Source organism: Rhinichthys klamathensis, unplaced genomic scaffold, assembly GCF_029890125.1.
Source record: "Rhinichthys klamathensis goyatoka isolate OS25496 unplaced genomic scaffold, OSU_Roscu_1.1 h1tg000076l_1, whole genome shotgun sequence".
Lineage (NCBI taxonomy): Eukaryota > Metazoa > Chordata > Actinopteri > Cypriniformes > Leuciscidae > Rhinichthys > Rhinichthys klamathensis.
Genome location: NW_026606618.1, coordinates 3,101,470 through 3,115,405, shown reverse-complemented (window position 1 = coordinate 3,115,405; position 13,936 = coordinate 3,101,470). Strand labels below are relative to the sequence as shown.

At 37.5% G+C, this 13,936-nt stretch overlaps 2 protein-coding genes across 2 annotated transcripts in view; one reads left to right on the top strand and one right to left on the bottom strand.

The window, feature by feature from the left end:
* Positions 1–13,936, bottom strand: part of atp6v1e1a (ATPase H+ transporting V1 subunit E1a) — a 154,225-nt gene that overhangs the window by 37,564 nt on the left and 102,725 nt on the right. The gene's annotated exons all lie outside the window — the stretch shown is intronic.
* si:ch211-266k8.4 (TBC1 domain family member 10B) overlaps positions 1–13,936 on the top strand; it is a 41,283-nt gene that overhangs the window by 5,027 nt on the left and 22,320 nt on the right. The window contains exons 8-10 of the mRNA XM_056250975.1: positions 884–998; positions 1,185–1,302; positions 7,818–7,930. Of these exons, the coding sequence (XP_056106950.1) occupies positions 884–998; positions 1,185–1,302; positions 7,818–7,930 (346 nt within the window). The remainder of the gene's footprint in view (positions 1–883; positions 999–1,184; positions 1,303–7,817; positions 7,931–13,936) is intronic.

The window sequence follows — 13,936 nt, the reverse complement described above, 5'->3', positions numbered from 1 at the left end:
GCATACTGTAACGTTAGTTACCGTTATATTAACGTTATCTTACTAGCTATTTATTACTTATAGAAAGAGTGCAACGTTATAAAGTTACATGTAGGCAATTGGAAAATACATAATGATTTGAGGACCAAGTTTGTAGTCAAAGTATGGGCAGGCCATAGTCAATGTAAAGCATATTGTTAACGTTTAGTCCCTATAGTGAATGTGCCATATAACTTTTTATCCGCTGTTATCGGTGGCCCTGTTTACTAGCCTGCGCGTTCACGACCGGCTCCGCTGTGGAGGACGAGCTGTGGAGGGAGGGCTGTAGCGCAGCAGAGAGCAAGGGGTGGGACCTGTAAGTCGTGCTTGTTCAAATTTTCAGGCTAAGTCAACGTTTTCTCAAAACTCCCTACTGCAGCTTTAATGAAGTTTAGTAGAAGGTTCATATCGTTCTTTTCCATTCCATTTTGATGGATGGAGACTAGAGCTTTCAAGCTTCAAACAGGGTGCAAAAACAGCTTAAAAGTTTGTCTGTATTGACTGTGTATTGTATTCCAACGTTTATAAGAGATTTGTGTGAGTAACAGACTAAAATGTGGGTAATTATTCACTAAAAATGTAAGTGCTGCATTGATTAAGTCTCATTTCATCCCAAATCAAAAGAAATTATCTTTTGTATAAAATGCTTTAATGAAGCCTTTTTTCAGAACTGTTACGTACTAAGACTATTAAGTTTGCATTGTGACTGACATTTTCCTCTCATGCAACTCTTATGCAAAAAAATAGGCTTGTTTTACTTAAATGAAAAATTTGAATTGATTGATGTGAAATGTGACCTGTTCTTTCGGATGTGTCACGAATGTCAGATAATAATAGGAGTGTGTTGTTTTCTGTCTGCTTTTAGGAGACTCTTGGGGTGTCTTCTCTGCATTTCATCATGCAGTGGTTTCTTACCCTCTTCACCTCCCTGCCGTGCTGGGACTCGGTTTTGGCCATCTGGGATCTTATCATGCTGCACGGTATTACACCCCTTTTTCTTGTTTTTGTACTATAATAACATCCCAAGCGTCAAGCTGCCATGTTTGCTTATCAAAGTCGAAGTGTGTGATTTCTGCACCACTAGTGTCACTTAACAGAATAGCAAATGATTGTTTTAAAACAGGTTTCCCGAACATGATCCAATCAATTCTTCATACTCTCTGCAGGGCTGCAGGCTGTATTTCGCACTGGCCTCACCATCATCCTGCTACTGGAGTCTCGTATCATGAACATGACTGAGGAGGCCGCCGTGCTGCCCGTTCTGCTGCGAGTGCCTATGGATGTGTGAGTGCAACGATATTACAGTCTGGCAGATGATTTTTCATGTTATGATTGATATTAAAAATATATTATTTTGTTTAAATTAAAAATCAAGCATTCATGCCTGGTTTCACAGAAGGCTTAAGCCTAGTCCCAGACTAAAATGCATGTTTGAGCTGTTTTTGAAAACATTTCTTAAAATATGTCAGTGACATTGTTTTGTCTCCAGTCCAGATGCACACCAGAAATGTTTTTTTTCTAAGGAACGTTTATAAAAACGACTTAAATGTCCTAATTTAACAAAGGCCTACACTGTCTGTGAAACAAGGCCTTAGTCATTTTAAGTGACTTTAGACATCATTATAATGTACAGTATCAAAAGATGTATATTCGTTTTGAGATTTGCTAAAGATTACGTTTAATATTTTTATTAAATTATTAGCGTTTTTAAAGATTAACTTTTAAGTGAGCGTTAGATGATGGCAAAGGTAATCTAAATGTAAAAATAAAGGAAATAATAATCATCATCATTATCTTATTATTGTGCATTCCTTGTTTTAGGCTTTTTTCCTTTAATTGCCGGCAGTATTCAGAGATATTAATGCTTTAATATGGGAAATTGTGATGCACGTATAGAAATTTGACTTAATTTGGCCATAATATGATGACTTATATTTTAAATCTTTTCTGGTTTGTTTTTTCTTTTAGTCTTTGCATTAAATTGCAAGAACCTTAAATCAAGCAAACCTGCTGTTATCCAAAAACTGATATTGCTTTCGAAACTGATAATATACAGATAAATTAACTGCTATTTCTTTTCCCAATATGGTCACTAATATATCAAGTGAAGTCAAGCAGCTTCATTATGTCTTTCTCATCATAACAGTGGAAGAACCGAGACCTAGTCCAAGTTCTAGGAGGTACATTTATAGAAAATATTGGTAACACTTTACTTGAAGGGGTGTACATAAGACTGACATGACACTTTCATAATCATGACATGACACATGTCATGAATATGAAGGAGGTTTTATGCATGTTTATGACAACTGTCATTAAAGGTGCTCTATGTATTTTTTAGCAGCCTCTAGGGGTGATGTTTCAGATTGCAACAAGAGGGCTCGTGCTCGTGTGCGTGCTCGATCTCAAGAGCGAGTATTCACTACCGGCCACATGGAGACTTTCAACGCAACGGCGAAAGCATCACACAACATGCTGGAAACTCATGTATAGGGCTGGGTACCGAGTTCGGTACTTTTTAGGTACCGACCGAATTGCCTCGATACTACCGAGTATCGAAACATGTCTTGTTTTTCGGTACCACATTTCGGTACCTAAGTGGTTAATCTCGTCAACGTCAGTGAAACAATAAGCATGCAGCATGATTGGCTGTGGCGGAAAAACACTAGATTACGCGGCTGCCCAGAGACGCGGCTCGTCGCACGTGAGGCTGCAGTGTGTGTGTGTGTGTGTGTGTGTGTGTGTGTAAGCGTGCGTCCCAACCCAGATAGATAGAAAATATGTGGAAATGATCCAAAGTGTACCTATGTCATGTGCCAGACTCGATGCCAGATGCACGCGATGCAATATTTTCGACAAGATCATTGCTGCCAAGACCGGCAACACGGTAAATCTAGGCACTGAAGCGCACAAAATACACTTGAGAGTAATGGTGTTCACATCGAACGCGAATAGAGCGTCAAATACGCGTCTATCGCGTCTAGTTCGACGCTTGAATCTTCAGCTCGAGTTCAAATTTTTCAACTTGCGCGGAAGACGTTCGCGGCAAACGCGTCGCCCAATTCGCGTCATTCGCGACGCCCGGCGCGAATGATGCGTCTATTCGCGTCTTTGCATTGACTATGTATGTAATCTACTCGCACAAATAATTAAATTCGCGTTCGGTGTGAACACACCATTAGTAAACACTTGTTCATTAATAAACAATTAAAATATCTCCTTGCTATTGTTTCCACATCCATAATCATTAGGCTACTTTTGCCAGTGCTTTGCTGCAAGCTTCACGTGCAGGTATATATCCCGCCCCCCAGTAGCCTATATTTAATTTAATTCACATTTATTTGTATAGCATTTTTCACAATACATATCGTTTCAAAGCAGCTTTACAGAAAATGCATGTCTAAATTACAATTTAGAGTGATCTGTTATCAGAGGTGACAGTGTAATGCATTTCAATTAATTTTCATTCAGTTTCATCGTTAATTAATGCATTAAGTTAAAGCAGAAACAATGAGCTCATTGAAGTAAAGAATACATGTTGTTAAATGAATAGGAAACATAGAAAACTTTAGCATTGGTGCTTTTTTACATACTCAAAATATGAGTGTAAAAAAGTCAACAAACTGAAAAAAAATTTAGGTAATGTTATATTGTTAAACCTGGTTACATAAAATTGGTATCGAAAAAAGTATCGTTCAGGAACCGGTATCGAAGTCAAGGTATCGGTATCGGTACCGAACATTTTGTTACGATACCCAGCCCTATGTAAACGCCCACTGCAACGTTACAATAATAGGCATAGGCTACTTTTATCAGCTTGACGTTGAACTAATGCTCCATGCTCGTACCATGATAATGTTACATTGACTGCATTTAGCCGACATGTGATGTTATCTAGCATAAGGCATTTCACTAACTATTCGTGTATCTTTCACAATCAGCAATGTCAACATAGGTGAATATATAATATGATAACGAAAACGGTGAACTAGACTGAACAATGTCAGTGAGACAGTAGGAAGTAACATTACTGTACTGACCGTGTCTGGAAATGTTTATTATAAACAATATGATAGTAGTGGGATGAGTAACGTTAGACAGTAGATCTAGTACATAAAATAAGTTACATCCTAAAGGACCTACTTTTTGTTATCCTGGAACAGTCTTTTGTATTAATTTCATGTCTCATGTAGTTTACCTTGCTATTTCATTAGAGTTTACTCTGCCGATGTTGATCCGTGTTTTCGTCCTAAGTCGATCCGATTGACGTTTGGCCTGACGAGCTTCAGCAGATAAAACTTTTTTTGTTTTTTATATTTATGTGGTGTTTGTGTTGGAGTCTGTGTTGTGCTGGATGCAGGTTGTTTTGGGGTGTTAGCAGACTCCATGTCGTTAGCAGAAGTGCCGTCGCATAGACTGTATATAAGGAGAGCGGCTCGGGAGCGCGCATGCACGTCACATCCGATGGATTTCGCGGTAAATCCGACCCGGAGACTTTACATATAAATATGAATATTGGCCTTCAAAGATAATAGCAAAACCCCACAAATGGATCATTGTAATGTGTGATTACAACCCCTTCACACACAGGCAATAAAAAAAGGATTCATTTTAGAAGAAAAGCTACATAGAGCACCTTTAAGTGTCATTCGCTCAATTATGACATTTTTAATGCAAATATGACATTGTTTGAGATGTCTTTGTTATGACAACTTGAAATAGACCAATACATCATAACCTGTCAGTGTCTTTGTCATGACAACTTGACATTACTAAGTCAACACAACCTGTCATAAACATGACATAGCAGATTAATTATCAAACTTAAAAAAAACACTTAGCTTTATGGGTTAACATTACAATAAACTGTCAGGTGGTTGGTTTTGACATTGGCTGTCATGAGACCATTATAACATTTTAATGACAAATTCAATTTGTACCACTGTAGTTGAGGTCAAGAAAAATATTCATGACACAGTTATAATGGCCTCATGACAGCCAATGTCAAAACCAACCACATGACAGTTTAATGTAATCTTAACCCATAAAGCTAAGTCGTTTCTTAAGTTTGAGTATTAATGTGCTATGTCATGTTTATGACATATTTATGTTGTCTTGGTAATGTCAAAATTGTCATTACCAAGACACTGACAGGTTATGATGTATTGGTTCATGTCAAGTTGTCATAACAAAGACATCTCAAACAATGTCATATTTGCATTAAAAATGTCATAATTGAGCGAATGAAACTTAATGACAGTTGTCATAAACATGCATAAAACCGCCTTCATATTCATGACATGTGTCATGTCATGATTATGAATGTGTCATGTCATTCTTATGCACACACCTTCAAGTAAAGTGTTACCAAAATATTTCTTGTTTACTGAGGAAATAAGAGAACGTGTTCATGTCGATGCAAACTTCAAACAGATATTGGTAGGAGTCATTTCATAGCAGATGTGTTTATTTGATGATGTCACAGTCACCATGGCGACGTGGCCATGAGAACTACTTTGATTAACATAGCGGATCTCAAAGACACATGAAGCCAGGCCATATTGTTAAGTTGTTTCTATGGTCGCCTTTTATTCAATACTGCGTGTTGTCATGCCAATCTGAACCCATTGTCATGTGATCCGGAATTCTTTTATAGTCATGTGCCCATATTAAAACTCACCTTTGCGAATGGATCTTCAATTAACATTTAAAAACGATATTTTTTTGTGGCTTGGTAGAGATGTTCGTGCCCATGCAGAGCCCATTGCGCTTTGCCAGCCACTTTACAGGATTATAAGGGCAAACGAAGCCATTTGCCAGTTTCAAAGGGGATATTTGGCATTGACATGCAGATGGCAGTCAGCACAAAGCTCCTACACATCAGGGAACGGGTTCACGTTGCTCGCCTGGCAGGACGTCAGTGCCGGCAAGGTCAAGCCTAAATGCTCCCCTCTGATTCAGAGTATCGGAGTTTTGCTAGGCAGAGAACTGAGCCGTCTGAGAACGAAGCAGTCGCCTTGCTGAGGAGGCCAAACAGAGGAACCGAAAGAAGAAAGAGGTGAAAAGAGAAGAAACGCCTCAAAATCCCTCCAGAAAAAAGTCTAAAGTGGTTCTTTAAGTTCCCAAAACCTCTTTAAAACGATCAAACCGAGCTGTGAAAACCAGCTTGATGTGCATTTAACCATCAGACCAATCAACCTAAGCTGGTTTAAACAGTTTGGATGACTAACTTCTACAGCTCATCTTGAGTTGTGGTTATGTAATCATTAAATCAGGGAGACTCGGTTGACATCACTTCAGTGCTAGTTGGCTCTTTGGTATCCTGAGTGACAAGGGGGTCCGTCACCTGTCATCAGAGACTGTGAACAATATTAGTCCTTCATGAAAGGGACTGAGGTGTCCTTGCACTTTTTTACAATGCTCGGCCCCTCCTCCAATTCAGTCCCATTGACGTGTTGCTTGCCGCAAAGCCTTGACAGATGGTTTGTGTACGTCTTTTTCCCCTGACAAGGCCACTTCGGGACTTATGTAACTCGCTGTGACATTAAGCACAGACAGACAAGGTTTACTTCTGTTAGGAGGGCTGGTTTCACAGTGATAGTGTTTTCTTTAAATAGCAAGGGAAATAAATATTTTAGTTTTTTGTTTAATCTCTCAATGTTTCTCAGTTTCTGGCTGCTGTTTGATCCAGAGGAATATGTCAAAATGGTCTAAAACTGTCAATTTTTTTAGAAAAGCAGTAGATTATAGATGCTAGATACCCTTTTTTGTCTTCCCTAATCTTTCATCAACTTCTGAAACCACCTCAGTTTACGTCACTTAATCCAGATTTTTTTTTTCAACCTTAATGATACCAAGGACCCACAAAGTAAAAGTATTAATAAGTATTTATAATAAACACAGTGCCCTCCACTAATATTGGAACCCTTGGTAAATATGACCAATGGCAGCTGTGAAAATAAATCTGCATTGTTTACCCTTTTGATCTTTCATTAAAAAAATGAAACAAATTCTAACCTTTCATTGAAGTAAAACAATTGAAAGTGGGGATAAAATCTCATTATAAAATAATTGTATTTCTCTAGTTCACGTTTGCACAATTATTGGCACCCAATTATTGCAACCTTCTTTTCCGAAGATAACCGCTCTGAGTTTCTCCTAAAATGCCTCTAAACATTTTGATGTTTGTTCTGGATCGTTGTCCTGATGGAAGATCCAACCACGGCCCATTAAATGATTTCTAGCAGAAGCTGTCAGGTTTTGATTTTTTTACCTGTTTGTATTTTCTAGAATCCATGATAGCATGTATCTGAACAAGATTTCCAGGACCTTCAGCAACAAAATATAGGCCCACAACATTAAAGATCCAGCAGTATATTTAACCGTGGGCATGGGATACTCTTTATCCCTGTTTGCCTGTTTTTTTGTTTCATCTGACCATAGAATCCGGTCCCTTTTGAAGTTCAAGTCATGTCTGACAACTGAAAATGCTGGAGTTTGTTTTTGGATGAGCGGGAAGGATTTTTCTTGAAACCCTCCCAAACAACTTGGGGTCAGAAAGCCTAATTCTTTTTTTTTTTTTTTATCAAACAGCACCTACATCACCACAAGACTCAACTAATCTCGGCAATTTTCCATGTAATAGTAATAATAATAATTCACCCAGTTGGGCCATTTGTTAATATACAATTTTTTCCCCAACAATCATTGTGGAAAATGTGGAGAAAAAAAATCTATATTATAATATATGCTAAGTTTGACAAAGTAATAATCTGTTTTGTGTTTGTATATGTATCCAGCTCCCAACATCGTGTCCTGATCCCAGCACTCTGGAACACGGATGTTCAGGAATGGGAAATCAACTGCATGAACAGCCTGGTATTGGAAGAGGCCAGTGGTGGACATGATGAAGGTAAACAAACGCATACACACAATCCCACTTTAAAACATCCGAGCATACAAGGACAGCTTACAACATTCAGTCGATTTCAACAATGAATACGCTTGTTCTCCAAGCACAGCCCCATCCAAACATGTGCAGACATTCCAGCCCCCTTACATAAGACCTCCTCCTTTGTCCCGCTTGTTTGTTTAGTGTACATATGAGCCCACCTTCAGTACAGTATGTTGTCCCATGTGCCTCAGTAGCCTACTGTGCTGTAAGCAAGAAGCTGAGTTCAAGACTAAGGGTCAAGTGTAATGGGCTGACAGAGACACTAGATAGGGATAGACTGTTGACTCAATCTCTTCGGTCATCAGCGTCCGATAGGGGACCAATGACAGGGATGCTTTTGACTAGATGAGTCTTTAAGTGCCAGCTTTTTGGGAACAAAATGTCAGCTGCATCTCATGTTAGACCCAGGGGAGGATGCCTTGCCCGAGTGTACAAAGCGCACTCTTAAGTGTGCTCAGGCTGGATGCTATCTTTGACTTCAGTAAGAACAGGCCAAAGTGAACAGACCTTGTGTACTAATGTGGGTTTCAGTGTTTTTGCACATATAAGTATCTTTTATATAAGTATCTTAATAAAAAGGTCTAAAAAATCTCAATTCATTTAAAATTAACACAATAGAAAAAATGTGAATATTTAATTAATTGATTTATATTTCATTTATTTATTAATACAAATTAAATTCTGACTCTACCATCTGAATGTTGTGGCAGAAATCAAGATTTTTGAATTCAATTCTTGCAATATCTGGTACTTTTAACATTTTACATAAGTATTTTTACTCATTGACTCATAGCTTTATTTCTGTTTGTTTATACCTTAGTGTTTTATGAATTCACGTTCCAGCTAATCACCACAATTGTCTGTCTATCTTACTGTAGCTGCTCTCTATTCCCAGTGAAAAAACCCTCCATATTATCTTGTCCGCCCACACGGGGAGCATTAGGTTTCTGTTCTCTTACCGAGAGTCCCTGGAATTATTTTTGTTGTTGCTCTGAGTTTCCTCATTCACAGCTTCTGATTTAAATTGATTTACAGTAGGTTTGACAGAATCCCGTTCAACGGGCACTTCTCTGTCTGGCGGCCGTGACTCATCGGCTTTTAACGACGAAGAAACTCCCGGAGGGTGGGTGGGCATGCTGGAGCTGTTTTTTGGAGGGTGCTGGTGTAATTGAAAGGCCCAGGCAGTGATTTTTACAGTATGAATTATCATCCAAAGCTCTGTGAGTCAATATGAGTCACCCAGGGGGCCGTCAGCCCTCTCTGTCCCCCTTTTAACAAGGTAATGAGAACTGACTCACATAGCCGTCACTCACTGCACCTGAGCTTCCATTGAAGGTCTATTTGGGAAACACCTGGATGTCAGGAAGCCACAGAACGACCACAGCTGACTTACTGTTGAACGAAGAGTTTTTAGTGGTCGGTATCTTTAAATAGATTGTATATTTATTATGCACACCTGTCGGTGACATCATAGGCTGCCTGAAGGTATTTGATTTGCTCTCTCTGCATTTTGAGCAGCTTTAATGATGTTATTGATTTAATTCAACACTTTCTTTAAAGAACAGTAGCGAATAAAAATGCTTAATGTCACAATTAATTTAAGTAAAAGTTTTTTCAAAGTAAGGATGTTGTTAATTGTTAACATTAAAAATGTTTTAATGTTCACACCAAGATAACTATAAAGATAACTGTAATAACAACTATATTAACGTCCACACCAGTGGATGATATCGTTTTGTTTTTTTCTAAGCACTTGCTGCAGTTTTGTCGTCTGCTGCTTCAAGCTCTTTAAAGCAGAATGGATTCTGATTGGCTCTCAAATGTTTTTATTCATCAACTAGACAAAATCGTTCTGAAAGTGATTCCAATGATATTGTTCCTCTGTGTTGTTATCGTTATAGTTGTGATGTGGACTCTGCTATTCTTTTATATTTAGAATGATTTTTATTTATTGTTATCATTATAGTTATCGTCCTTGATGTGAACGGGCCTTTACAAAAGATTTCCATTTCAAATAAATACTGTTCTTTTGAACTTTCGATTCATCAAAGAATCCTGAATTTTACACCATTTTTCACAAAAATATGAAGCAGTACAACTGCTTTCAACATTGATAATAATAAATGTATCTTGAGCATCAAAATCAGCATATTAGAATGATTTCTGAAGGATCATGTGACACTGAAGACTAGAGTAATGATGTATTTATTCCGTCACAGGAATAAATAGTTTTTAAATAAATAGAAAACTGTTATTTTGGATATAAAATAAATATTACATGTAATATTTCACAATATTACTGTGTTTTTGTTTACTGTATTTTTGATCAAATAAATGCAGACTTGTTGAGCATAAAAGACTTTTTTCAAAAACATAACAAAATCTTTCCAACTCCAGACCTTTGAACGGAAGTTTAAAATCAGATTTATGCCAGTTTATTTAACTCACACCATACACTGACATCTTCATTCTTATGGAATGATCTGTAAAGCTTGTTTGAGTTATTAACAGTAACCAAGGGAGGCGGGGCTTGGCGAGGATCAAGTGCATAAATACTGTAGTTCCTTTTTCTACTATTGGCTAAAGATGATGTAAAATTTGATGATTATACACTATAAAAGCTTTGAATTTTCTTTTGACTTCCTGTTTCAGCTAATAAAGTGGCTGTTCTTCTGCAGGTCTCTCTTAGGGCTCAGAGAAACTTAAGTCTGGATCCACGTCTGAAAGTCACGCTTTATAGCTGACAAGAACAGATTTGTCATTTCTATTTCATGGACATATCTGATGATTGCTGTATAGACTCTCATGGGGGTGTGTTGTACAGAAAAGTGTTTGTTGCCTGAGAGCAGGATTGCATTTTGCTTGTGAGTGTGTTGGCAGAATCCTGAGGTGTGCTGCCATCTCAGCGCTGTTTTCCCCGGCTGTCTGTGGTGCAGTGACTCAGCTGATTCCTACAGGTGCAATGAATCCAAAATGTAAAATACTTGTATATTATTTACTAAAATAAAAAATTGTGTGTGTATATATATATATATATATATATATATATATATATATATTCGGAGATCTTAAGTATTTAAAACAGTTCTTTGTACATTTTGAAGCATAGTTCATTCAGTGAACAATTCATTAAAAGAATCAGTTCATAAGAATTATTTATTTGTGAATCAGACTACACAAGCTTTCTTGCCATTATTTTGCTATATGTTTTTATAATCACAATCAATTCAAATTTGTGGGGCCTGGAACAATTGCAATACCAACAAGTGTTCAATATCTTAGGGGACCTTTTTGAAATCCCTTGACGATGACTCTGGCCTTTGGGATGGTACAGTGCTGACTGAAAAATATACCCGAAAAGCCTTATAAAGCATCTATCAAAACCGTTTATGTTGTGTATTAGCTCTGAATCTGCTTCTCTGGTCACCTTGAGCAGGGCTCTGTGCCTGGGCAAACACAATAGTCAGCCATTTCTCCTCTAATCCTGTAAAATGAGATGATTAAGTCAGCCCTTCATTGCGTTTGACTGTTCTGTCCCCGAGCGCGTTCTGCTGAAGGCTAATATTTTCTGTAACCCGAGTGCTCCCGCTGGACCGGCTTAATCAAATGACCGCCCAGCGCTTGTTCAGAAGATGTGAAACAGACAATGACCAACGCAAGCCTTCTCCTTCTGGGCGGCACAGTTGATGAGCGTGAAGAGATGGCTTCATTGCATTTTGTCAAAAGTGGGCAGTGCGGCTTAGGCTCGGGCTTAGCAAGGTCAGAAAGGTGAAATTCTTCCGACCCTCTTGAGTAATGCCTTATGTTGGTTATAAATCCACTAATGACAGAAGGCTTTCCTGGACTTTCAGTATCAGGCCACCCATCATCCACTTTGAACCATTTCATGTGTCTCCTGAACTTCTATGTGCTGAGAGTAGAGGTTTATCTTCTCGAGGTCGTGCACTTGTGATTGAAGGTGGTTTCCATGTGATGGACAGTTTCAGTCTCTTTTGAACTGGAGGACATTCATTTCTGTGTTTGTCCATTATGTCATTTTTCTTAAAGGTGTTTTGTTTGTTATGCAGTAAAGCCTAAATGTGTTTGTTTGCCAAAAGTCTGTTTTACCATCTGTTATGCAATATTAAAAAAATATATATATTATCAAAGGTTTAAAAGACTAGATGTTTTATGGATCCTGTAATAACTATGGATAACTGCATTCACTTGATAGAAAAAAATTAGGTTACACTTTATTTTAAGGTGTCTGTGTTACAGTGTGATTCTGCATTTAAGTACTGTGTAAAAATTAACTACATGTCCTTACGATAGGGTTAGGGTTAGGATTGGGGTATGGTTTAGGGTTAGTTGCATGTATTTATGCATAATTTATAGTTATTACTACAGTAACTACATGTAACGTGTAACAAGGACACTGTAAAATAAAGTGTTACCAAATATGATGATATTTAGAATCTGTTTAGTTGTTTCAAACAAAGTCTAATTTGAAATAATCATTACGTGATCATTTTAGATTTTTAGCTTCTAGGACGGTGGTTGCCTAGAATTCTGGGGTGTTCCGGGTGGTTGCCAAGTCGTTGTTAGGGTTTTCTGGGTGGTTTCTAGGGTGTTGCTACTGTAGGTGTTGGCTCAGCACTTGAATGGAGGTTAGGGTTTGATTGGTGGTTGCTATGACGTTGCTAAGTGGTTGCAAGGTAGTCGCTATAGGCAGTTTCTTCAAGAACTGCATGTGGTTGTTGCATGCCACTTTCTGCCATTTTGGTAATATTATTTAATTTCTTAAATATGAATATAGACAAATTGTATGTGTAAATAAAACAAATAACACAAAAAAATACTAATGAGATTTAAATAAATACATTTTTTTTATACAATTTATTTTTATTTATTTACTAATAAAATGTGCTTAATTTGGTTAGTAAGCTAGAAACCCAGTTGATAGGGTTTTATGAGTGGTTGCCAGGGCGTTGCCAGGTGGTTGCAAGGATTTGCATAGTTTCTAGGGTGTTGCTAGAGTATTCTCATGAATTTCTAGGCAATAAATAGGTTTTAATGGGTGGTTGTTAGAGCATTGCCAAGTGGTTGATTGAATGTTTTGGGTGGTTGCTAAGACATTGATAGGTGATTTCTAGAGTTTCAGTTCACAGTCCCTTATCATACCATTTCTAGCACATGTTTGCTTGCACCACTAATGAATGTTTTAAGCAGGTCTCTTGAATCTTGAATATTCCCCTCATCTTCCATTGGTTGATCAAACAGATCACGCCATTGGTTGAGTCAGTGTGGTTGTTGGGCAAACATCAATGTTTCTATAGAGACTTTTTAGGTAAATCATCCTGCAAATGTCTTTCAAATAGATCTGTCTCTGCAGGAGAACATGTTTAACTTTTTTTTCCTCCCAATGTTGAAAGCTAAATCCTGTCTTTAGCTCTTTCCATCTGGATTTGCAATATATATATATATATATATATATATATATATATATATATATAAGGACTCTTGGGCAATTTTATTTGAGAAAAGGACTTGAGCGAATCTGGGACAAAACTTGAAAAGGAAATGTATAACAACCTAGTAATTTAAATTGAAGGAAAAAGCCAAACCGCAAAGGAATTAACAGACACGCTATGCTGGACTTCTGTTGGTTTATGCTACTGTGACTCATCATATCCATTGGGATATTTTTATACCCTCCCATTAAAACTAACAAGGGCTTGTGTAGTGATTGAAAGATGCTCTAGTCTTTTGTAACTATGTCCAGTATTTACAGACAGCTTTATTTAAAAGGTTTTTATTTAATATAAAAAAGACAGTCTTTAAAAGGTTTAATTTTATTTAATAAGGTTAATTAAACGGTTTGAATGAAGGATTCAAGGATTCACTCATAAAGACTTAACTTGTTTCATTACTGGATGATTCAGCGTTTTTAAACGAATCTCTGGAATGAATGATTCAATGGCAAAT